This window comes from Gymnodraco acuticeps, unplaced genomic scaffold (assembly GCF_902827175.1).
Source record: "Gymnodraco acuticeps unplaced genomic scaffold, fGymAcu1.1, whole genome shotgun sequence".
Classification (NCBI taxonomy): domain Eukaryota; kingdom Metazoa; phylum Chordata; class Actinopteri; order Perciformes; family Bathydraconidae; genus Gymnodraco; species Gymnodraco acuticeps.
The window spans coordinates 152,586-180,041 of NW_022991187.1; the positions used below are offsets into that span (position 1 = coordinate 152,586).

The 27,456-nt window shown below is 42.4% G+C and overlaps 1 protein-coding gene across 1 annotated transcript; it reads left to right on the forward strand.

Annotated features, from left to right (window-relative positions):
- Nucleotides 1–26,835, forward strand: ssh1a (slingshot protein phosphatase 1a). The gene is given in 17 exon segments (XM_034238399.1): nt 1–192; nt 2,371–2,408; nt 11,835–11,935; nt 17,423–17,487; nt 18,939–19,060; nt 20,321–20,389; nt 20,558–20,623; nt 21,139–21,333; nt 21,473–21,566; nt 22,085–22,213; nt 22,395–22,441; nt 22,556–22,702; nt 23,101–23,301; nt 23,389–23,668; nt 23,670–23,945; nt 24,054–24,185; nt 24,305–26,835. Coding segments are annotated over 17 exon segments (3,117 nt in total). The 5' UTR covers nt 1–111; the 3' UTR covers nt 25,379–26,835.
- Nucleotides 26,836–27,456: the final 621 nt, after the last annotated feature.

The window sequence follows — 27,456 nt, forward strand, 5'->3', positions numbered from 1 at the left end:
GCCCTGCCTGCAGGATAGTTCCTCTCCTCCATCAGCTGGATGTATCGTTAGCTCCGCAGCTAGCAGCTCTCCAGGCCCAGCGGCCGGCCGGTGCTTCCTCATCTTCCAGCCATGGCGTTGGTTACTCTGCAGCGGTCCCCGACCCCCAGCGCCGCATCCACCGCCAGCACAGCGACCACCACCGCGGGGGAGGTGAGTCTGATCCCGGGTGAACAGAACCGTGGGGAGGCGGACTGGCGGAGGATGAGCGGGATGATGCCGGAGAAGGGGCCCGCTGATTGGGGCTAAATTAGCACCGTTAGGTATCAAGATGCTAGGTCTGTGGCTAGCAAGCAAACGTCTTCGTTAATGATACTCAGAAGCTGCTGGCCACCATTTATGCCAATACGGCGGGTAGATGTTCTCATTGTTAAATGCAATAACATTACTTAAAAAAATATCCCTACACCTGTTAAATGTAGCGTTATTTTTTTTTTTAAACTAGGCGAGTTTGACAAGTGCCTTATGAATGATTTAAGCTAACGTTAGCTGGATTTGATGTCTGGTTGACATTGAAATAACGTATTTTCCTCAACATTAATATAGCTATATCCAACCGTCTGTATGGCACACCATTAGCAGAACTATACGTGGTCACTGCAGTCTCAATACTGCTAAATTAATGTCCATTTACTAATATTAAATCTCAGATTTGTCTGTAAAAGTCTGGTGGCTTGATTCAACTTTATTCTCTTTAGCAGACAACACATCAGAGCCAGTCAGTCAACTACACACAGTGTTTCAATGTCAATTTCTAATTTGCTGTCTCCAATAAGTATGGGGAAGTATGAGATTTCCAGTATGTAAAAAGCAAAAAGGGAAAAGATATCTAACTTTAAGCTTTTCATATACCTCTTTATGGCAGTAAATAGTCCCAGTTTGATCTATTAGTTTACTGGGCAGTCACAGCTAGAAAAAGTGATTGTCCTTGCCTCAACTATAACCATTTAAAGATAACTTCCTCTGCTACTTTCATGTACAAGTATGTTCCTGGTCCTCACTGCCAGATGAGGGTGCTAACCACCAGCTTTAAACAGGAAAGCTCGCCTTTTTCTGCTCTACATGACCAAATCAGAGGAAACAGATATGATATAACTGGGTTTATTTACAACCATCAATGTTTGATCAATAGATGAACACTTACATTTTCAAAGCATGTTCAAAACTGTGCAACATATTAAATGCCATACATAGTTATTATTAATTTGCAGTTAGATGGCTCCTAATAAAATAGTTTCATTAGCTTTATTGATATGACTTGGTTTCGTCTCTGCGCCTCTGTGTTTTTTCTGGAGCGTTTGGTGTAGTCCAGCAGTGTGTGAGGTGTGACAGATAAGGCTGCTGCTGCAGCTATGATGTCATCGGCGGGGGGGGGGCTGCTGGAGTACTACTGTGTGAAGCAGTTAATGCATGACATATCACCTAATGCACAATAATGGAAAGTTAGTCATGCAGTGTAACATGCTCGTCTTGCAGAATTAATCTCTTCAAGCAAATTGTACTCATCTTCTGCATGCCGTAACATTTTTCTTCTTTTCCTGCAAAGTATATTTGACTCGGCTGTAGACTTTCCCAGACAGGGGCTGGTTTCTGTTTACTATTCCTAAAATGGCTGATTCTTGTTTTAGTCAAAGTCACTTAGGGATTTGAACTAACCATTATGTATTGTGTTATATATTGTTATACCTAATCTAAATGGTCAATATGCAGACATGGGTATGAGTCTCTCAAACCTGTATCTGCTGTATTCGAGTGCCAAACCACCAGACAAAGCAAACCTCTTAACATGCTCAGCATCCTCCATAGTCACTCCCTCATCCTCCCTAACTGTTGCCCTAAAGTATACTAAATGTGTGGTGTTTTCCTTTGTAAAAAAGGTGGGTTTGTGACGACCTAAAGAAATGCCTTTGGGTTTAAGTGCTGCATTGTGTGCAGGCTGGTCAGCTGAACTTGTCACGATCTTTACACTGCCATGCTTATCAGCCCCCATTATACCCTTATCATGCAACTGCTTTTTATGTAATCTGTTGCACATCGTGCTTTCCTCTATGCTATTTTAGTAATACCTTACGTTGAGGAGCTTTACATCATGTCTGCATCCTCTGCCTCTTTCAAGCTCCACCTGATGGTGTGGATGTTATTAAACGCATGTAACACACCTGTATTTGTAGTGACTTCACTAGAGGTAGTATCTGCCACAAGAAGTATAACGTACTTGAACTTGTTGTGTAGTGATTCAGTTGTGGGTTATCTTGTTAACTTTAATTATCAATGCAAAATGTTGCAACAGCATTGGTGTGTTATTAATCCTTCCCCTTATCTGTATTGCAGGATTTTGGGAGTGAAGATGAACGGCGAATAAATCAGAGGTAAGTTTACTCCAAGTTGAGTTTTGCCTTTCTGTTGCATGGTACTTGGCAAAGCAAACTTTATACACAGGTGCTGTTGACTGATTGACTAAATCTACTTTGAGTCATCTGGTGAAATCTGGAGTGGCGACAGACTGGCATCAACAAATCAGGGTGACTACGTGTCAGTGTAATGAAACACCTTTCTGTCTGTCTTGTTGGCATCTCCTCCTCTTGCCAATTGTCTTCCAACTGTCAAACCCTGTTATTCGCAGTAGTCTCTCAAGTAGTGTGTTGACAGACAAATCTGCATTTTTTTATTTGAACGTTGCATTCTGAGTTGAGTCACTTGGCATTTCAGTAGCTCTTTGTGTGGAGCGAATGTACTGCATTGAATTGATAGAAAGCCGATCAGGATTTTGGAACTTATGTGTTAGTCATTTACTGGGTAGACATGTAAACACTAAATGGTTTTGTGAACATTTACTGTTTCTAAACTTTCTACCCCTTTCAGTCAAAATAGAAAAAAATAATTATTTGTCTCAACAAAAGATGAAAAGTTGCACTCTGTCCTGTGGATTAAGACTTTAGGAATTAGGAATCTCCTTTCACTGGTGAAGACATTTTGTGAATAGAAAAAAATCATTGTGTTAAAGTTGTACCATCAATATGCAGTCAGGGCACGGCAGTCTTTAATCTGGCTGTCAATGAAATAGTTACAGGCCTAGGATGGACTAGGGTCTGAAAAAAGCTTTTGCACAGTTTTCACTGAAGTTTCAATGTTTTTAAGATGTTTTCAAGTAGAAAGAACTTACAATTTGACTCTGTTCTTTTATTAGCTGACTTCATGTAACACCAGCAATATACATTTTGTTTTGGGCAGTACTGTGATGTTCACTGTGTAGCTTTATGCTGACTAAAAGGTTTCCTTCTGGGTGTTATTTTGCAATTATCGTCCATAATGAAAATACTACCACTGAAATGCAACAACTCTTGAACTGAAAAGCATCCACAGGAATCCAAGTGCTGCTTGTGTATTTTTTATCAATAATCAAGAAAATTGTAAAACAGAGTTTCTCTGCCAAGAATCGTGCAAATACACTTTAAATCTTGTGTTTATCAGAGATGTGTTAATAAATCTCTCGGCATAAAAAAGTAATACAAAATATCAAATCGACTGAAGATACCTCGGTTGAAAGAAAATAATGACCGATTACTCAAAAGTAGGGGTGTAACGGTTCACAGAAGTCACGGTTCGGTTCATACCTCGGTTTGGGGGTCACGGTTCGGTACGGGTTCGGTACAACAAGAAAAAGCAAAAAAAAGTCCCAAATGCATAATTCCAGGTTTGTTGTTATTTATTTTTGAACAGTAGTGCAAGTTTCAGTTTAAAAATAAGGAACTCTGACATTTTGAATAATTAACTGTATTAAACAGTTAAAAACAAACCACAAACAGTACCACACACACTCAGATGGCCACATTATCTATAATGGCTGATGTCAAACAAAAAGGTTTCATCAAGATGTAAAACTAAAAAGGATGTCTTGAAAATATGACATCATAAATAATAAGAAAGTGTTTCAAGAGCGCATAGTCGTTGAAAAACATATGCCAAAAGCTTCCGTTATTTATTTTGGTCTCACGGCTTTCATGTCTATTGTCTTCTTAAAAACAGCGGGGATCAGCTGTTGAACTGCTGTTGTCTTTTGCCGGGCTCTGGTGATTGGCAAATCTGGGTGATGCCTTCTGATATGATTTAGCATGTTTGGCGTGTTTTATTAGCATACCGCACCACTGTAGAACAACGGCGACACACCGTCCTCGTCCGATCCACCACTCGCGCACTCCATCGTTGTTGTAGTCCACAGGGAACCCGAAATGTTCCCAGACAGCTGATTTAAAAGAAGCAGGTGGGTTCTAGCTCCTGTGTGTTATCTGAAATCGCCATACTAACTTTTCTTCTTCTTTTCTATTTTGTTCGTTTTGTTGTTGTTTCTTCTTGTTCTTCATTTGTTGTTTAAGGGCGGCTGGTAAACAGCTTTTAGGCGCAATACCGCCCCCTGGATTATAAATAGTGTAGTGGATACTGCCCTGAATGACAGACTTTTTTCCCACTCGTAAAAAAAAAGGCGTATTCGTCGTGTGGTGTATTCGTCGTGTGACTGTGTGTGCCGAACCGTGACATCCGAACCGTGACGGTACGGGACGAATACGGATACCGTTACACCCCTACTCAAAAGTCTTATTATAATGTTTTAATTTGCTGTAGTGTGATTTTTCATATCCTTTGTCCTAAAAACTGGACTGAAATGTTTTCTTGAAAAAGCAGAAGACTTGTGACCCTAAAATAAGCAACATTCTAAGAGTTCCGTGTCTTTTCAGTTATGCAACAGCCTGTGCAATGTCCTGTATGTGAGAATGTCCTGTGCATGATGCAAGCCCTGTCTTGCCACAAGATTGCTTGGTAGGCCACGTAATGCAATAAATTACTTGTAAATTCCTGTTTTCTAATATTATGGCATATGAGTTGTCCTTTATTTGACAGACATATTTATCTTAATATCAGGGTGCAGTGATCTAGTAAACTAAATAGATAGCTTCATCTGTTGAAGGACAGCCATACGATTGCCAAGTGGGAGTATTGATGCTTGCTGTTCCCCAACTGACCTTCATGATGATGACAAGCCCAAAGGGGTTGATGGAGGAACACAATGTTTATGTTGGTGGCATTGGGCCAAGGTATGATTTAATCCTAACACCTTGTACATAGCACAGTTGAGCAAGAAACTGAATATGGGTTTATGCATGTTTGTTTGTGTTGAGATATGGGGTTCAGCACGGAGGCTAACACGGAAAATCTGCAGCTCCACAGAAATATATAATTAATTTAAACTCACCACAACACTTTCCCACTCAAATAGCACACTTGTCAAGACTTGCAGTGATAATATAGATGGAAAAAGTGCAGCGGTTGACTCCCTCAGATATGTAAACTATGTGTGGATCTTAGAAACATAGACTGGCAAACTGCAGCTGAATCTCTGGGTCTTTGTCGTAGGTTTCCTTAGTGACATGATGACGTCATTTGTTTCCAGCTGAAGCCCTACGTGACTCTACTGACATCTGAGGAGGTTTCTTCCTCCCTCTCTGTCAGTAGTGTTAGTGAGAGAATGGCAGCATTATGCAACGGGCAGCCTCAAGGGGAGGCCTTTTATCCTCACTGTGTGCAAAACACTCTGAGACCTAAACCAGCCTGCTTACTGCCTCTGTGGAGCCTTTTTACAGTCCGTGAGTCTTTGGTGTAATCCAGCGTACTACTCTCACATACCAATACACATGATGACCTGCTGAGAGCAGTGACCCTTAGGATATCTGGCCCTGTTTGGACTTCATCACGTTCATCTTGCTACTGCTGCAGAAACATGCTATACCTCATCATTAACATGCCAGTATTCCTACCTGCTGCTTGTATAAAGCTTGACCTCTCATACGGTGGAAGTTGCCTTCTCCTTGCACCTGACACACTGAGCTGTCCAAGTCTCCATCTGACACATAGCTAAACCAATGCAAGCTTGTAGAGAAATACAGTGTCTGATAGTAACCAGTGTTTTAGGATTGGTCCTATAATGACTCGGAAATGAAATGGAAATTAGTTAGCCTTTTCCACTTTCTGTTCCCGCTTCTTGAAGTTAAGTTTGGTTAGATTCCTCAAACAGGGTTTTTGTTTAACACAAGCTGAAATGATGTTAACGTTGTACAACATAAAACATCAGTAATTTCTCGACTCGTGAATTTTGATTGGTAGCTTTTTAAATCTGCATTTACATTTCAATAATCATCATTGGTGTTGCTTTGTAGAAGTTATCTTACTACCAACAAAACCTGTACGTTTTTAAACTTTAATTTGCCACAGATCTAATTCTCGGAGATAGTCTTAAACCCAATGGAAAAGCATTTGCTGTTTGTCGAGGAAACCAGGGCAATGTTAGTTTTTCTGGTTGGATTACAAACATGTCATCCTTACAGAGCTCTAATCAAGAATAAAAGTAGATCTATCTTGTTATCTACGTCGCAGAGCTATTGTTAACGTCTGTCAGCAAATCCTACCAGATTAGATTAGAGTCATACCACTTAAAGGTGGGGTAGGTACATTTGAGAAACCGGCTCGAGATACACTTTGTTATATTCCATGGAATGCTCTTAACATCCCGATAGCAATGAATATCTTAAGTGCTTTGACAACAAATCCATACAAAAATGTCATCTGTGGAATTTAATTGAATTGATTTATTTAAAACAAAGGACAGTGTACATTAATCAACATATTAAAAACATGTAAATGAATTCGCCAAAAGGCTAGTTTTCATCGATAGTCCCTTTGCCAGATGGTGATAGACATCCTAAAAGCAATAATAATAAAAATACCACAACATTGTTATACCATTGTACATATTTACAATAGATGACATCACTGAATACAGATAAGAGCAAGTCATGATAATAAATAAATAAATAAAACATTTACAATACACACTCATACACACACCTACACCCACAGTCAGTGCTGACACTGTTGGTTTTCAATGAGCCACTTTTTAACACTGTGCTTGAATGTGTAGTAGGACGAGGATTCTCTTATTGGTTGTGGTATTGAATTCCATTGATGGGATGCGTGGAATGAAAAGACAGCCTGGCTGAATGCGCTTTTCCTAAATGGAGCCGTAGTACTGTAAAAAGCACGACTAATCCTCAATCCTCCGCTTGCACCTCCTGTGGGCGGCACTAAGTCTCGAGGATAGGAGTCGAGGAGGGGAAATTAGAGTATTGAGAAACCTCTAAAGTGTCTGCGATTTCTCACCTTCTGTCAATCTGAACGTTGATAGAGCAGGTGCTGCGAGATGAACGTTACTACTCAGAGAAGGAACTCTCGCGAGACTTCCGGTAGAGACTTCCTGTTAAGGTTAGATAATGTGCTTTAAATTGAGTGAACATATATATTAAAATATATATAAAAAGCGGTTACAATGTCACATTTTTGGAAAATAAGATGGAAAATCACAAAAAAAGTTAGATGAAAAAAAAAACATGACAACATTATAATAAAATATATCACACAAAACAAAGTTAATAACATTCAAATCAATAAATACTGAATCAGCACAGTCTTAAAAGATCAGGATGCAAATTAGTTTTAAGTGTGAGTCTAATATTCAAATGTAACAAACAGATGCAGGCTGAAATGGTAAATTATTAGTTGCAATGCCAAAAACGTAGATACATTTTTACTAAATCTAGTGTTTGAGATGGGATGTTCAAAAGCACATAGCGCAATTTATTAAAAATATGCTCAAGCCATAGTATAGTTAAAGGTGGGGTATGTAATTTATTTCAGAAACACTTTTTGTTATATTCCATGGAATGCTCTTAACATCTCGATAGCAATGAATATATTAACTGCTTTGACAATAAATACATACTGTAAAAAGCACGACCAATCATCTGAGCCGGCCCGGCTAAAGTAACTGGATGGCCTACCAGCCTTCCATCTGTGCACAAACTTATCTCGTGCCCTCATTGGTCATGTGCGCATTCGTGTGTGTTGGAGGAGGGGCTCTGTAAGGAAGTGGCAGATTTTCTCCGGTTGTGTATTTTCAAATTCTAGCGCACTCGAGCTGGTTTCTCCAAAATGACCTACTGTGTGTGTGTGTGTGTGTGTGTGTGTGTGTGTGTGTGTGTGTGTGTGTGTGTGTGTGTGTGTGTGTGTGTGTGTGTGTGTGTGTGTGTGTGTGTGTGTGTGTGTGTGTGTGTGTGTGTGTGTGTGTGTGTGTGTGTGTGTGGTGTGTGTGTGTGTGTGTGTGTGTGTGTGTGTGTGTGTGTGTGTGTGTGTGTGTGTGTGTGTGTGTGTGGTGTGTGTGTGTGTGTGTGTGTGTGTGTGTGTGTGTGTGTGTGTGTGTGTGTGTGTGTGTGTGTGTGTGTGTGTGTGTGTGTGTGTGTGTGTGTGTGTGTGTGTGTGTGTGTGTGTGTGTGTGTGTGTGTGTGTGTGTGTGTGTGTGTGTGTGTCAGAGGGGGAAAGTAAGAACTAAGTGATATCCCATACGGTATAAGCTTTAAAACCACAAACAGATGTATCTGCAGCTCAATGTCAACAACTCTCTAGCTGACATTGCATCAAATCAAGTTTTATTTATACAGCACATTTATAAACGATTTTTGGTCGAGCCAAAGTGCTGTACATATAATAAAATAGCCTACAGTAGAGACACTTTACAGCAAATACAACATGATTATATTTGTTTTCAGTTCTTTCCTTCCATGCATCTAAAAAAAACGAAGATGTATAAGGGAAATGTTCACTGTGGTTGCTGGTACATTAGACATAAAATATGTTTCCTGCTATTCTTTAATTATCTAAAACTTTGTATTTCTTATGCGCTACATCTGAGTGAGTGACAGCCGGCTATCCACTTGAAGGAGAGAGACAGGCTAATCCCTCTGTTCTAACCCTGGGTATAATGACATTTCAGAGCTATGAAAGATGCCAGTTCTCACTGCCCTTTCCATGTGCTAAGCTCAGTGGAGGCACTACCTTGGATTCTGTTGACCCCTAAGGTGCCATACACATGGAGACATGCCCATTGTAAAGGTTTCAGCCAAAACTACTCCATCCGTTTTTGTTTTTTTTAAATTAGAAAGTAGCCCTTCTTTCCCCTGTAAGACAGAGAAAGAAAGCTACACTCTCAGTGGGCATTGGACAGACACATTTCTGGTTGGACAGCAACACAAGATGCTAGTTGTGGACCTGTTTGGCTAAAGAGGAAACCTGTTGTTCTCTTTGTACTGAGTGAGACCTGATGGATGAGGTAAGTCTCAGAGTCCATGCTGAAAAGGAGGAGAAATCCACCTCTTGAAATCTACTAGATTCATTATTCCCTGTAAGCTTTTTGTGTCATTTTGTGTCTCTTGAGGAAAGTGTTTGTCATAAACAAGAGAGTGGAATTCCCTCTTGCTTTTTTTTTTACGGATGTGAATGTTTAACCTAGCGTAAAAGAGTAACACAGACAGAACAGACTGAAGGCACGGTTGTGAGTGCCCGAGGCAGCGGGTGGAGGCTGCAGTGCATCCTTCCAGGCAGCAGTGACTCGCACTCAAACACACAGACGCTCAGATGAGGGAGGAGTAGGAAAGAGAGGGAGTGGCATTTGAACAGACGGCACTTCTTCACTGAGGAGCGCAAATGAGTGCAGCCTGTCAGTCGCTCTGTCACTGAAAAGCGGCGGGGAAGGACCCGAAGCCGCCTTTTGTCTTCTTATGGCCCTTCACTGTTTCTGGAGGCAGATGAAAAGGAGGTAGCTCCTGACGGGGAGGCCTTCGCTTGGTGTCGGTCAACAGGATGCATCTGAAGGTAGAACACATGCATGAGGCCGTGATGAAGATGCTACCGTATTTTGTGGAGAACGCTGTGCTGACCCAGACTGAGATAAACCGCATGTGAGTCAAACTTTCTCTCTTCTGAAATGGGTTTGAACTTGTGGAAATAAGGTCTGTCTATGATGAGATTTGAGATCCAACACTAGGTTTGGACCTACTGCTCAGTGGTTGTGCTTTTCAGATTAGAATTAGGTTTAAATAACTTGCTGTTTATATATTGGTAATTATTGATCTACTGTAAATGTTTGAATGGTTGATGGGTCATCTTTCAACAGATGCTATGGTGTCATTTCAGGCTAGCAGATTATCTCCAAACATGCCCACCTGATATGAGATAGTGGACTTCAATCAAAATAAGTTTGCCTCCCATGATAGCTGAAATGCAGTGGTGCACAAATGACTGTTAGTGATATTTCAGGACTGTTCATTTTCATCGTAGTATGGAAAAGAGGTATATGTGCTATATTGTTCTATTTTGGAATCATTGAGCTATCTGGCAATCTTTTCTGTCATAGTCGTTGTTTGCTTTGATACCAGATGTATTTTTAGCCCTTGTGTTTGTGGAGAAGTTGATAGCATAGTGCCGCAGGTCAAGATCTGCGGCCGTTTAATTATGACGTCTGAACAAAGACTGTAACTCAATAGGACAGCTCTAAATTTACTCACGAAGAGTGCAAGTTTTTTCTCTGGGAAGTTATTATCTATCCAAGGCTTATCTGAGGACTAAAGGTTAGTTTAGTTAAAATAGGAAAATAAGCAGCTGAGATTTGTACACAGTGCGGAGCAGTGTGTTCTTGCTCTTGCCACTTTCCCCTCATATTATCCATCATTCCCTGACAGTGGACCCTCCTGACAGCCTCATGAATCTCAAACAGAGAACAGAGACTGACACAGAAATCCACCAAAGTGAGACAAAAGCTTGTTGAGAAGTGTCCGCCCCCGTGCTTTGTCAATGTGGAACTTGTCCCTGTGCTCCGGGGGCGAGGGAATTTATTCTGAGGTGCACAAAACAAAATCCATTGTTCCCACAAAATCATCTGTTTGTCCCTGGCCTGTTCCTCTGTACGTAGGTTTTGAAAGTCGGTTCAGAGAAAGCAGAAGGAGGGAACAGTTTCAAAGCTGAATAAAAAATGTGATGGTGAAAGACTTTCATCGATACCTGTTTAAACGGCCAACGTCCATGGGTTGATAGTAGGAAAGGCACAAACATTTGGATGCAGGTTATGACTTTTTTCCTGACTCGTCAAACTTAAGGTATCATCAGTTAAAAACAATATGAAGCTGTTATTAGTATTGCTCTTTAAAGCTGACATTAGCTAGTACCTACTTAAAGATGCCCTGGTTTGCCAGACTGCACACACAGAATATGTGTAATAGGTGCAGGTGCTCCACCCTTTTATTATGAATGTGTGCACATTGTTTTTCAGTCAAATGGAATGATTGAATTCAGCCCAAAGGAAAATCCTCGCTTGTTTTTTATTGCTATTCTCAATTTATGTCATCTGTTGACAGCTCCAACGGCTAACCTGTAAAACTAAGGGATTTTACAGGCAGGTGTGAACTGGTAATTGCTGCTTTTCGGCAATTGTGAGACTTAATTATCACAAACAACTGCAGTTTAGTCAATTATTTTAGTCTGTGTTGCATTACAGCAAGCCATTAGAGAACTGACAAGTCAAATCTGAGCGCAGCCCTTGCAGCAGAAAAAAGACAGATAAGCATTCAGGATCAAAACTTGATTCACGGCCGCTGCAGACCTGAGGTCCGCCTCTGTAACGTGGCAGCTGGGCTTTTCCACTCAGCTGCTGAGGTAATTCACCGACTCATCTCTCTGGCTAAGACTACTGAACTGTCCTGTTGAATCTGAATATTGAATGTGCCTTGTGTCCCATTTCTCAGCCTCACAGTCCAACCAACCGGCTCGGATGTTTTGCTGAGTTGCTCTGCGGCGTGGTGTCTGATGTATAGCGTCTGTGTATCAGTGCTTGTAACTGCTCTTTCCCATCTGTTTTGCAGCCTGAGTGAGAGCTACTTTATGGTGAAGGGCGCTGCTCTCTTTCTGCAGCAGGGGAGCAGTAATGAGGGACAGAAAGCACATCCTCACCACAAACATGCAGGTAAGAAACCCAAAAGCACAACCTGTTATCCACATCATTTTCTAAATGTAGGGTTTTATCTAATTCATCTTTTGTGTGTGAAGAGTTGATGTGATTGACTTTGTAACACTACATCAAATGTTTTGAGCTGAGGGGAGAAGAATGGAAGCTGCTTTGTTTGATAAGCTTGTTCTAGACGTATAGCTTGAGAAGATTAAAGTTGAAATCCAGCTCATGGTAGCACTGTGAGCAAAACCTCTGACGATTAGAAGAGGCCCTGATTGTTTGCATTACCTTGTGTGTCCTCACTCACTGACCAAACCTTCCTGAGTAAAGGGTAAATCGGGTGAATGTACAACACTTTGCTCTGCACCCTTTATGCCTTTCATTTTGTTTAAAGCACATTGAGTTTGAGCTGACCCCGCCTCAAATCCTGTGTCCAGCTTCTTATGTAATTACAAACTGACAAAACACGATTTTTGGTTTCAGATGATTATATGAAAATTAAAACATAGCTATGTATATTATATTCAGTTTCTTTCAATAAGTCCTCCTCAATCCAACACACTGGGTCAAAGTCTGTTTTGGCAGTGCTGGCCTTCTTTATCCACTCTACCAAACCCTTATTTTAGCCAGTTTTCAAAAACATTTGCCCGGGGAAATAGATTTATCATCGCCCAGCAACTGTGGGCCTGAGAGAAAAAGTAGGCAGTTGGTTAACTTTTGCCAAGTGCTTGATAAAGGTGTTCCTGCTCTTTAAACTGGTATCCTAACATCAGTCATTTAAACAGGAATCAGGTATCTTCACCCGCCAGTTTTGAGGAAATAAACAAGACACGCCAGAGCTTATATACGTTTAGATATGATACACTTACCTGAGGTTCTCTGAAGCCACACTAATGTGTTCATCACTTGTTATGAAGAGGAAATTGACTATTTAGGTGTGTCCTAATTGATGTTTTCTTTGACATACAAGTGAGCTATTCCCCTTTGGGAGAATCAGTGTAATCCACTCATACAGAATAATATGTTTTAGGACATGGATGTAGTTTATGATGTAGCAGGAAGTGAGTTGAACTGGTTTGAACCTCTCGCCTCAACATGGACACTTGATAGCGAATTGTCTGCAGATATATTTATGTTTCTGTGTAGTGCTGTTGAATGTTGCAGCTGTTATCATTCAGAGCAGATGACACAGGCTGCCACAGAGTCAGGATGAAAAACGAAGACCACAATATCACTTGACTTTTTTTAATTGAATCCGCTCGAATCCATCAAAACGATCATAACACAATTACATGTTTTTGGTAGCAGATATTGAAAATGAAGCTATAGCTTTAACAGCATTCATCAAATATTGGCAAAATAGTTTTTAACATATTCCAAAAAGCTTTTCTTATCCTGACAATAGGTGTTTTGCCTAGCATTGCATTTTTTATATGTAATATATAAAGAACAACTTGTGACAGTTTCAACATGCATGTGCTCCAGTTAAAGATGCATTTTAATCAGTTTGCCAAACATCTGTTTTTGTTTTTGTAACCTAAAGTCAGGCATTGTTAAGTTATATCAAAGCAATCGTCCTATACATTTTATCATAAACATAAAGAACTTTGAAACACTTTCAATCCTTAATGCAAAAACAGATGCATTATGTTAAGACATGGACCCAGAAAGAAGAGAAAATGACCAAAGACATATTCTGGAGAAATATTAAACACGTTTAAACTTTGATTTTTACTGAGAATACATGCAGCGGTTTTGTGAGATACAAAGACTGCATGAGTCATGACCTGCTGCTGCGGGCACTTTCTGTTTCATGCCAGCAGCTGAAAACAGTCAGGGTGACGTGATCCGGTGTCTACCTGTTGACATATTTCAACATAGTTGGATCTCCATCAGCTGATATTCTGCATTGCTCTGGGTCCACATCCACGCCCTGTTTTATTATCAATCTTCACTTCTAAAACGCCTCAACAAACGCCAGCTGATATAAAAACATGTTTTAAGTAATGTCTCCAGGAAAATGCTTTTATTGTTAAACACAAGAGTGCATTGTAACCAAGCGGCAAACTCTGGGGAACAGCCGGGAAGCCAATACGGAAGTGCCACACACTGCAGTTCATACATGGGCCGCTAGGGACTGGCTGCAGAAAGGAGCAATTTCCATAGACCCCATGTTAAAATGCCCAACTTTACAGCAGAAAAAAACATGTTTCTACCCATGGATGCAATAAATATTATTATCGATATAGTTAGATTCCACCTTCATGATTATGAATCTGTGAGTGAATTGTTTTCTAACACGACCCTTTTATTTATATTAGGTCTTAAAGTTGTTGCATAAATTAGGGCGTGGTCACGTTGATGGACACGTACATGCCTCACTGTCAGCTAACAGCAACTTGTCCACTCTGCTAGGCTACAACCATAGAGGCTACAACGTTAGTTAGTCATAGTACTGTACTTGACCCTTTAGCCGTGTTCGTGGTGATTGTGCCTTTTTGGGAATATTGTTACAAATACCAGACAATTAAAATGTCGTGCTGTGCGCTTGAATGTACCAACAGAACTTCCAAGAAGTCTAAAATGATAATATTATACATGTTAACCCCGTTCACAGGTGTTTGTGTGCTTGGTAGCTTAGCTTGTTACTTATTAGCCAGCTAAGGACGTAACCCTTTATGCATACATATACATTTTAGTTTATGATTCAGCCTTGGGTAAGACTTTTATAGTCTATCGCTATGACGCCCATAATGCTAAACGGGAGCAAATGTTAATAGGGGACCCAATTATCCCAGTGGTGGCCGCCGGAGCTAACGGAGCCGCTGGGGGCTAGCTCCAGCCGGCGTCCCGGAGCTAGCCCCCTGCGGCTCCGTTAGGTCCGGGCGGTGGAGTCCGTCTTTTCTCAACGTGTGAATAACAAGCATTAAGAATAACAAAATATAGCTAATTCTCTTGCAGATTGTCTCATTTGATTATGAATGTAACGTTTATATAGGGGAACTACACTGTTTGCAGTAACTTGGTATGCATGTATTTCATGTTAGCTTAGCTTCTTAAACGTCCACACAGCAGCTTTTCAAAAATCTTGAAAATCTTGGAGCTGGGCGTGTCTGAAAGCTTGGGGATTTCGCGACCAACAACCAATCACATGAATCTCCCGCCCCCGACATACAAAGCAAAAAACCCCGGTTCTTCTCCACTATTTCTTTTAACATTTTGAACATTTATGAGATTAATGTCTATGGTGCTATTTTATGCTACATTCCATGCTGGCTAATGATACTGTCTATGCTTGCTAGCAACGAAGTAAACTGGATATAAACTCCCCAAACAAGCGAAAACCTACCAGTTTCACCCACTGTCTCTGCCACCTCCCGCCATGCCTGGTTCCTCCGGTTTGTATCCCGGTAAGTAAATAGGGACTGGTCATAAAGAACCGGGTGATTTGCTACCGCAATAACTAACTTCTCCTCCATTTTTATTAGGAATATAGAATGAACTGCGGTCTGGCTCTCCCAGCTTGCACGCGGTTTGATTGGCTAGCGCTTGAACTGTCAGATTTGCATAAACGGGATTTGATTGGCTGACGCTTCCAGCTCAGCTTCAAAAGTTGAACATTGCTCAACTTTGAAATCCTGAAAATCCTGGAAATCCTGGAAATCTTCGCCTCGCCCCCCCACAATGCAGTTCGGCGACAAGCGAGGGAAAGTGACGTCATCCCCATTCAAAGTCAATGGGCGGAGACGCGCTGGAAGCGGTGGACAAATCGCCAAAAGCTGCTGTGTGTACGGGCCGTTACGGCCCGTCTACACTACAGGCGTCAAAAAATGCTTTCAACGCTTCGCCCATTCATTTGAATGGGGTGACGTAGGATATTTTCAAACTTCGCCGAACTGCATTGTGGGTAGCATGGCAAGGCGTTGCAAGCATCGCGAGCGTCTATCGGCGTCAAAAGTTGAACAATGTTCAACTTTTGACGGCCCGTCTACACTACAGGCGTCAAAAAATGCTTTCAACGCTTCGCCCATTCATTTGAATGGGGTGACGTAGGATATTTTCAAACTTCGCCGAACTGCATTGTGGGTAGCATGGCAAGGCGTTGCAAGCATCGCGAGCGTCTATCGGCGTCAAAAGTTGAACAATGTTCAACTTTTGAGGCTCGATGCTTGCTCGAAGCTGGCGTCAGCCAACGAAATCCCGTTTATGCAAATCTTGCCAGTACAAGCTAGCCAATCAAACCGCGTGTATGCTGGGAGAGACTACGCAGGTCATTTCCTCATATTCAAAAAAATTGAGGGAAAATTCATTATAGCGGTAGTGAATCACCCGGTGCTGTATGATCAGTCCCTGTTCATCTACCGGGATACAAACCGGAGGAGCGAGGCATGGAGGGAGGTGGCAGAGACAGTGGGTGAAACTGGTAGGTTTTCGCCTGTTTGGGGATTTTATATCCAGTTTACTTCGTTTTAACATTGCTATTGCTTTGTATGTCGGGGGCGGGAGATTCATGTGATTGGTTGTTGGTCGCGTTGCTCGCAAAAAATCGCCAAGCCTCAGACACGCCCAGCTTCAAGCTTTTTCGACGCCTGTAGTGTAGACGGGCCGTGAGGCTCGATGCTTGCTCGAAGCTGGCGTCAGCCAACGAAATCCCGTTTATGCAAATCTTGCCAGTACAAGCTAGCCAATCAAACCGCGTGTATGCTGGGAGAGACTACACAGGTCATTTCCTCATATTCAAAAAAATTGAGGGAAAATTCATTATAGCGGTAGTGAATCACCCGGTGCTGTATGATCAGTCCCTGTTCATCTACCGGGATACAAACCGGAGGAGCGAGGCATGGAGGGAGGTGGCAGAGACAGTGGGTGAAACTGGTAGGTTTTCGCCTGTTTGGGGATTTTATATCCAGTTTACTTCGTTTTAACATTGCTATTGCTTTGTATGTCGGGGGCGGGAGATTCATGTGATTGGTTGTTGGTCGCGTTGCTCGCAAAAAATCGCCAAGCCTCAGACACGCCCAGCTTCAAGCTTTTTCGACGCCTGTAGTGTAGACGGGCCGTAGCCTGAGCTAGCTCTGTTTACTTCCAGTTCGGAGGCAGCAGGTCCCGCCTCGGCTCCGCCTCTTTGCCCTTATTTGGAGCAGGCGGGATTAGACTCTGACGTCACAGTCGAGCCGTTAGTGGCCGACTCCGCCTACTAAGGGCTTCACGGCACCTCTGCAGAATCCTATGGGTGACGTCACGGACACTACGTCCATTTATATATACAGTCTATGATTGTAACACTTATCTGCACTTCACTACAGCAATGCTTTTAATTATACAAGTTTATTGTCGCCCCAGCATGTATTATGTTTTCACTAATATCAGTGTTGTAAAGAGGAAATATAGTAAATGTGTCTTTCAAGTGAAAAAGTGTCAGTTTGTACGACGAGGTAAATTTATAACCACCAGCCTGTGCTCGTCATGGAACATTTATTTATTTATTATCTTCCTCAACAGGCGACTTACCTCAACACTTACAGGTGATGATAAACATCCTTCGCTCGGAGGACCGAATCAAACTGGTGAGAGACAACATAAGTATATGCATACATCAAAACATACACACACACACACACACACACACACACACACACACACACACACACACACACACACACACACACACACACACACACACAAACAGGCCTATGACTAAGAACCTGGCACTACAAACCCTCCAGTATGCATTTTATTGTGTGCTGATTTGTTCACTGTAATTATTAGCTCATGAGAGCAGGTTTGAACGCACTCAGGAGAGCATTACCAAATGTTTCCATGGTGTATGTGTGTAAGTGTAAAGCTCAGTTATTACATGTTATGTTCACCAGCTCTGTGCTTTCTTATATCCTGGGGACTCGGTTCCCTTATAACTTCAAATTTGTATTCAAGTTTTTTTTTTTTTTTTGACACTTTGTGAGGCACAGATTTAGCAGAGTCGGTGCTTTAAAGGTTTTCGCTTCTCTACGGTATTTGCTGTTTTTTACAATCAGATTTTCAAACTCTTATGTTGACTGGGCATGAAAAGCACACACTTGCCTCACTTTGCATTATTTAAATTAGGTATGGTTCAACCCACACGTTTGAAGTGTGATACTGAATGACTAGTGTTAGCTGATGTGAAGTGAACACACTTCAATGAATGCATGTTTATACCTAAAGTAATTCAGAAACACTCTTTTCAAGATTCAAGATTCAATGCTTTTATTGTCATTTGCACATAGCTACAGTTTAGTTATGAAAATGAAAATCTTAGGTCACAGGCTCCTCCAACAGTGCAACACAATCAACCAGATAAAATAGTGCAGAATAGTCTATATACAAGTAATTGGAATATTGATATAAGTTGCAAACAGATGAATGTTATGGATGTTCTTTCAAAAGTTCAGGTGTTTAATAATAATAATAATAATAAATGATATTTATATAGCGCCTTTCAAGGGACCCAAGGTCGCTGTACATGGTGGACAAACAAAACAAACAGACAATCAACGGGCAAACCAAAGAAATAAATAAAGGAAGCCAGGGGACCAGAAAAGGGCTAGGGCCCGAAGGCCAGGGTGAACAGGTGTGTTTTTAGTGATAATTTGAAGATGTCCAGGGAGGCAGCATTACGGATCTCGGCAGGAAGTGCATTCCAGAGGGTGGGGGCCGCAACACTGAATGCCCTGTCACCAACAGTTCGGAGGCGAGAGCGGGGGATGGAGAGCAGGCCCGTGTCTGAGGACCGCAGACTCCGAGAAGGGGTGTAGGGATGGAGGAGGTCCGATAAGTACTGGGGGGCGAGGGTATGGAGGGACTTGTACGTGAGGATGAGTGTTTAACAGTCTTATGGCCTCTTCCATAAATACTGCAGTAATTGAATGTCGTTTTCTTTGGTGGCTGTTCTCAGGCAACAACAGGAAACAGGATTTCTTACTCTTAGCCGAAAAGGTCTGGCTTTGTATTTGTAGTTAAATAGTGTGTTCTCATGCAGGCGGTGCGTCTGGAGACAGCGTGGTCTGACCGGGTGCGCTACATGGTGGTGGTCTACACCAGTGGGCGACAAGACACAGAGGAGAACATCATGCTGGGGATCGACTTCACCAGCAAAGACAGGTCAGAGTGAAGTGACTGTTATTTTGTATATATTGATTGTTATGCCTTTAGGTCTTAATGTGTGCATACAGTATGTATACATGTGTCTTTGATTGTGTATATATAGGTATATACTGTACATATTTGCACACATATTTTTATATATATTTGTTTTTGTATTCGGGATTGTAGAAAACGGAATTTCGATCTCTGTCCGTACACACAAACTGAAAGATTGACAATAAAGTTGACTTTGACTTTAAGTTAACCCTATATGTATGGGGGTGATCGCTGTTTGCCATTCTGTTAAATTAAACTAATGGTCTATTCATTAATTAATTAGTATTTTAATTTGCTTTGTGTTTGTAGTTGACTGGAGCTCCTAAACATGCACTGTACAATCAGAAAAAGTAACAGTAGTGTTTGATTTTTTGTCTTCCCCAGTCTGCAAATGACGTTGAATCCCCTCTATCCGCACCACATGATGGTGTTTATTGTAGAAATCAACGGTTTTTAGGTCAGGTGGATGACTATGACATCTGCTGAAAATATATGCAGTTCAACAATTTGATTCTGGATAAATTGCAGTTAATGTCACTCCTACATGGAAATAAGCTAAACAACGTTACTGTAGTTAAGACATTTGCTAATAACAATATCTATTATTAGAATATCAACATCATAGAATATAAACACGACACAATTAGAAATGGTCTTGCTTAAGCATGTTCAAAAAAATCAATTGTATTCCTAGTTTGATCGCTAACAGTGGGCAACGAATGTAAGAAAGTATTTGGTTTTGTTTGAACATTGTATTGGCTGGTTTACTAGTATAAGAATTATTGGTGAATATACAAATACATTTTGAAGGTAATTAATGAATACACAAAGCGTATACTGACACCATCCTTCACCATTTGAAATGTAACAAAGTAGAAGAAAAACAAGACAGAAAAGAATGAAAAATAGGTATGTAAGTAAAGAAACCCCGCCCACCCAGACGAACGCACCGGCTACCTAGACAGTAGACACACAACAGAAAACCAAAGTAAATCTCACCTGATGTGTTCCCTGCAGGGCTGCTCAGGACAGGATGCTGTATGTTAAACAGCAGCAATTAAAATGTTATCTTTCCATTACATGTGTCCCTGAGGATCACTTTAGAGTCACTGATATTCATTAAGTAATCTAAGAATATAGCAATTACCTCAACACTGTGGAAAATGACATGACATTTTGTCCTTGTGTTCGCCTGTTATTTATTTTTCTCTCCTCTGCCAGCAAGAGCTGTTCGATCGGCATGGCGCTGCCTCTGTGGAGTGACACAAAGATCCATCTGGACGGAGATGGGTGAGTTCTCTCTGTCAGTCTGAGCCCCGCTGCAGCATTTAACCCAGCAGTCATATTGCCTTTTTTTTCACCAAGCACTGCAGCTACACCTGCCTGTCGAGATGAAACGAGACACACAGAGCTGCACTGTGCTCAGGGGAATGACCATCTGTTTTCTTTGCTCCTCAGGGGTTTCACTGTGAACACGGCAACTCGGACTCATGTCTTCAAACCCGTGTCAGTGCAGGCTATGTGGTGAGTAACAAGCAACCTCTGGAGCCACAGTGGCTGTCAGAAGAAATGTAGCTTCATGACACACCACAATAAATCTTCTGATAAACACATTTGCTACTGTGTGAGGCAACGCTGAGTCATCCTGCCACCTGCTGACTTGAAAATGCATCTGCAGAGAAGTGCAATATGTGCAATATATATGCCGTTAATAACTGTGCAATATATATACATGGCTGCTAAATCCTCAGAACTGTTACAGGATGTGTATTTTGTAAATTGTGTAACGTTTTTATTGTAATTTTTGTATCTTTAGTACTTTTTTATGCATGTTTCTTAGTAACAATAAGCTGTCTTTGGCTCTTTTCTGCTGTACCAATGTAAATGTCCCCTCTGTGGGACTAATAAAGGTATTCTGATTCTGAAGTGCATTGAGCCCCTAGCACAGATATACATTTTAAAAAAAAATCCTCACAAAGTTTGACTCTGACTTTTATCAACTACAACCATGACCTTTATCTTTTCCAAATGCACTGTAGGTCCGCCCTGCAGGTGCTGCACAAGGCCTGCGAGGTGTCCCGCAGGTATAACTACTTCCCTGGGGGCATGGCTCTCACCTGGATGGGCTACTACGAGAGCTGCATTGCTTCAGAGCAGAGCTGCATCAACGAGTGGAACGCCATGAAGGACCTGGAGATCACGAGGCCGGACTCACCCACCACGTTTGTGGAAAAGTCAGTCAACACAAACTTCAATATGATTCTTTATGTGATCACTTAAAGTAATCACACTTCGACGGCTGTTTTAGATAGCTTTGCATTTCAGGAACAACTGAAATAGTGTGGAATTTTAACGAGACTTCATCTTTGGTAGGCCTTCGGAAAGAGAGAGGACAGGGTGCCTTATTAAAGCCAAACTCAGAAGCATCATGATGTGCAGAGACCTTGAGAACATCACCTGCAAAGAGGTAAATATACAGTAGTACTAGTACACACACACAGAGACACACACACACACACATTCAAATAACACTGCTTTGCATTTATTTTCTGGTGTGCTTACATTTTTGCTCTCTTACAGGGCTGCCTTTTTTTACTTTTGATCTATTTGGTAACAATAACGGAATGAAATCGATGCGTATTTTCAAACAGTCTGGTGCAGCGCTCTATTATTATTATAAATCACACCAGCGCTACTTCGGGGAAACGATGAGGTCAAACATCATCACCAAATATGTTCTGTTCTAGCTCAGCAAAAAAGACTAAAACACCAAATCTGATAATACCCTTTGCAATTGCTTTTGGCTTCAAATGATTTTCTATTTGAAATCTCTTTATTTACATTTTGGGAAACACTGATAAAGCTTTTTCTTCAACTGTGCACAAATACAGGGTTGAAACAGAATGAATAGACATTCACATCTACAACAACACAATAGTAAACCCTACACAAGAATAAACAAATACTGTGTAATTGTCTTGTCAGATCCGTACAGAGTTGGAGCAACACATGAACTGTAACCTGAAGGAGTACAAAGAGTTCATCGACAATGAGATGCTGCTGATCCTGGGCCAGATGGACAAACCCACACTCATCTTTGACCATGTCTACCTGGTAAAAAAAAACATACTGTCTCTTACATTCACCAACATATCTGATGTAGTTCCCTGAGTAACTGAGAGGGAAAGGGAAGAATGCTTCCATGTGAACTGACCCGTCTTTGGAGAAACAACAATCTTCAACAGAAATGAAAATACACTCAATCCAAACAATATGTTTCTTCATTTGATTTTAGGGATCTGAATGGAACGCATCTAATTTGGAGGAGCTCCAAGAGTCCGGGTAATTTATTTAATATTATGAAGGGGCTAAGATAACGTGCTAAAAACATATTGTCGTTCTGATCCGAGCGAGAAAGAATGTTGTTGATGAGCTAACATTATCTTTCCTCCCCAGGGTCGGCTACATCCTCAACATTACCAGAGAAATAGACAACTTCTTTCCAGGCACTTTCAGTTATCACAACATCCGCGTCTACGATGAGGACGCCACGGACCTGCTGGCTCACTGGAACGAGACGTACAACTTCATTGTGAAAGCAAAGTGAGTCCTTAGAGGGAAAGAAAACGTGTTGCTCATGCATCTCATGTTTCTCTCAGCTATCCTCATTTGTCAAGTTATTAAAATCTCAGTTTACGATTTAGAAAGTTTCCGATTACTTTTCAACCTGTTGTTGCAAAGTATTATGATCCTTTATCTGACTGAATAAGTGGCTCATTGTGAAGGTAAACAAAATGTAATATGTTATAAAGGTTTTCTTTAGCATGAAAACTTTTACTTAGGAGTTTTTTCTTGAGTTTTCAGCCACTAGTAGCACTAATTTAACTGAACAAGCTAAATCGACTGAGAAATCATAAGATGTGGTTCAATTTATTAGAAATAGATATGTTGTGGACCTAAAGGTGAATATTTATTTAGGCAAACTAAATCCTCCCCCATAGAAAGAACCACTCGAAGTGTCTCGTTCACTGCAAGATGGGCGTCAGTCGCTCCGCCTCCACTGTCATCGCCTACGCCATGAAGGAGTTCGGCTGGTCGCTAGAGAAGGCCTACAACTTCGTCAAGCAAAAGAGGAGCATCACTCGACCGAACGCAGGCTTCATGAGGCAGCTGGCCGAGTACGAGGGCATTCTGGATGCTAGGTACAGCTCGTGTGTGTGTGTACGTATATATAGTTTGTTCTCTCAGTGGACCTGTTTTGTACTTATGCTCTCCTTGTGTATTTCCAGTAAACAGCGTCACAACAAGCTGTGGCATCCAAACGCTGACTGTGAGATGTCCGAGGGGCAGCAGGGCTTGTCTCAGTGTTGTGGGGGGGAGAGGGGCCACCTGACCCCAGAGCCGGGGATGTCTCCGTGCTGCGAGGAGGCGCTGTCTGATAAGGGAGCTGCGTGTCCGTCTCCGCGCAGGGCTGTTGCCCTGGAAGTCGACCCCGCCTACAACAACTACTATTTCCGCCGGCTCTCTGACTCAGCGCTGGATAGCGAGCCGTCCACGCCTGTGCGCGGCCCCCCCCCTTATTGGCATGGAGAAAGTCTTTATAGAAATCGACGATGTGGAGAGGGACGCTCTGCTCGATGATGAGGCCTTTGACAGCCGTGAAGGCCTGCCGCTCCCTCCTGTAGGGCCCACAGCCGATGGGACCGCTGCACAGACCAGCTCTCGGGGCCCCGAGGCCCTGGAGGAGCTGCGGCTGAGGCTGGAGTTCAGCACAGTGGAGGAGGAGGATGAGGAGGAGGTGCAAAAGGAGGAGGCAGAGATGGAGGTGCTCATGCAGCCAGATGATGGAGGAGGAGGAGGAGGAGGAGATGAAGGAGGAGGAGATGGAGGAGGAGGAGGAGGAGGAGGAGGAGGAGGAGGAGGAGGAGGAGGAGGAGGAGGAGGAGGAGGAGGAGGAGGAGGAGGAGGAGGAGGAGGAGGAGAGGAAACACAAGATGTGGACACAGAGGGGAACGGGATGGATCTGGCAACCCTAAATGAAAACTCCAACAATAACAACCATTTGAGCTCCTCACGTCCCCTAAATGTAAGTTTGTGGTAACTAATACAGCTTCATTTTAGAATGAACCAATTACATAAATCAAGTTTTTTTTTTTAAAAGACCAATTACCTCCAACATTTTTTTTCTTTCTTTTCTTCATTTAGGGAAAAGCTTCCTCCCACCATACTCTCTCCTGCAGTGATTCCAAGTCCAAGCTGAAAGAAGACTCTCCACCCTTGGTTTCTAAGCTTTGCCTTAACCCCAGTCCTCCTGAAGTACCAAGTGCTTCATTCCCACTTTCCCATACCTCTTCTGAAGGCCATCTGAAGCCTTCCCTGAAGTCTTCAGTTGGACTGCTGCGCCCTTGTGGCCCTCGGTGTGACTGTGCCAACTGTGCTGCCCCCCCGCCTGCAGCTCTCCTCCACAGAGATGAGCGGCACTTAGCAGAGCCGAAAGGCAATAGTGATATAATAAAAGTAAAGAATGAGAGTCAGAAAGGTATATATGCAGCTGCATTGGAGGCTGTCCCTGAGCTGATGACACTGGATTTGGAGGAAGAGAAGCTTGCTGTGGCTCTCTGTGTGGGCCACCAACAGGAGACCCTGCTGCAGCTGCAGAGGTCCGGGCTGGTCCGCCGCCACGCTGAGAGACTCGAGAGACTTTCAGGTCTGTCCAACGAGAGCTCGCTTTCTCTGAAGCACACATGCCAAATGTCAGGAAGCAGCCCTTTTCACACTGAGGGGGAAGAGGAGTTCTCTGGCTTTCCTAAATCTTCTACGCCATGCCATGTGCGGTTAGAGCCACTGGTGGTGCCGCTGAGCAACGAAGCCTTGTTGGGAGTGGTGGGGTCCGGGCTGCTCACACCCACCTCCTCGCCTCACGGCTCCACCCTGACTCGCAGCTCCAGCAGCGACAGCCTGCGCAGCGTAAGGGGGAAGCCCGGGCTGGTGCGGCAGCGGGCACAGGAGATCGAGACCCGCATGCGTCTGTCCGGCCTCACCGTGCCCTCCAGGCTGAAGCGCTCCAACTCGCTGGCCAAGTTGGGCAGCATCAACTTCTCCTCGGAGGACTTGTGTTCCGCCTGCTCCTCCGATGCAGGGACACTGCTGCTCCTCTCGCTGTCCCCAGAGCCAGACCCCGGCCTGCAGTGGGACCCCCCCTCCACCCCCGCTCTGCCCCGGCCCCGCAAGGACCTGCACACTCCAGAGAGATCACTACCAGTGGAGCCCCGAAGCTGACACATCATGCAGAGGTTATCAACTCCACTCATCCCCTCATCTGTAAGGGCTGGAGAGTCAAAAGAAACGAATGAAAACTAAACAAACATGCCAACTGTTGTCGTGAGGAGTGTACACTCTCTTTGCCACGTTGTTTCTCAAACTGCTGTTCAGTGATGAAAGTCATATTGCTGTATCTAAGTGTGTAAAGCCATCAGTTCACCTCTAACTTAGTTTGATTCATGGACAAACAAGTGCCTTACCTACAGTATGAGACCAGAGGCACAGAGCTGTGTTGGACTGCAGTATGAGGCGCTACGAGACGCTCTATAACCTTTAACTTCACAGCTGTGAGCACCTGATATGTACCAAATTGTGGTATCCATTGGCACTTAAATTATTTTTTAACCTGTCTGGTACAAAGTGGTAGCCTACATTGCTGAACTTCCCTCAATGGAGCTTGACAAAAGCAACGTGTTTCATAAATGTTTACCGCACAGTTTATGTTTTAGTCGTAGAGGGTTGTAAAATGTAATGGTTACCTCATGTTGCGTTCATGAACGGGCTAGAGTTTAATTCAGTTATTTTGCTGATGTCGATTCAAAGTGAGGAAATCAGTTTTGAGGTGTATTTTAATGTGTGAGTCTGCGTGAATGAATGGGATCGGAGCGAGAAGGTTGTGACTTTGTTTTGCCAGAGGCATGCTCACTGTTTTCGAGTGAGCAACAGAACAGAAACATTTCTGAGTTTGTTGTTCCTTTGCACTGCTTTTTTTATCGAGTGAATACCGGTACACAAGCAAGCTTTTCTTCCAAAATAACATGAGTAATGTTATTGACCTCATCATTCCCTACAGTTCTTAAGAGAGCACAGTCAGGAGTCACAATACATGGCTTCAAATCAAGAAACAAATCTCTGATGTCACAGGAAATATGGATCGATGGCAGTCAAATCATAAAATGTATGTGAAGCTAAAGTTATCTTTTGACAAGATATGATTACAAACATTAGCATCCAAACCTTCTTTACCTTAAATCAGCTCATCCTTGAGGGTTGCCAACATTTTAAACTCATTTGTGCTTTTTTTAAATGTGAAAGACCAAAGTTCTTTAACCGACTCCACAAATTGAAAACACCATTTAAGCTGTTAAAAATAGGTGAACCATAATGTCAATCAACCATGTGCGTATTTAAGTGCTGTCATGTCTTTTTTGCACCTTTTGGAAAAATGAAAGAGGCTCAGTGAAGTCGCGAGGCTCATAGCTGTTAAGCTTGTATACGCTCAAATCGTCAGTGAGTTTGAAAGCTTCACAATAGGTTACTTCACAGTTTTGTAACCTTTTTCTTTTTATATTTAAGTATGCAGTAACTTTTGTACTGTACATTGCTGTAGTTCGAATGCATATTGCACTTTTTATGTTTGTCAAAATAATGTACTGTATGTGTTAATTATGGAAAATAAACATTTCTTTACATAATAATAATTCCTTACATTCATAGCACTTTTCCAGATGCTCAAAGCGCTTTACAAATACACATTACACACATATCATACATGTAACTGTCATGTACTGTGGACAATACCCACAAATTCAGGTGAAGTGTCTTGCCCAAGGACACAACGGCTTTACAGACGCAGCGGCGGCGGGTTTCGAACTGGTGTTCCCCAACACCCCCTTGATCTGATGATCAACGCACAGCCCACTGCGACACTCCGCCCATCTTCACACCTCAAAGTCATCAAGGCCAAGTACACATTACACACATATCATACATGTAACGGTCATGTACTGTGGACAGTACCCACAGGAGCAAATTCGGGTGAATTGTCTTGCCCAAGGACACAACGGCCTGACGCAGTGGCGGGTTTCGAACTGGAGTTCCCCAACGCCACCCTTGATCTGATGATCAACGCACAGCCCACTGCGCCACTATGTCCCAATATACCGTTTTTTTCTTCTTCTTGTGAACACAATTTAACAAAACTATTGGTATTGGATATACACAAACAATAACATGGGATTGTTAATTACCCTTAATGTTATGCATGCTGTGTATAAGGCCTTCCTGAAGAGGGAAAATATCATAAGCATATCTGA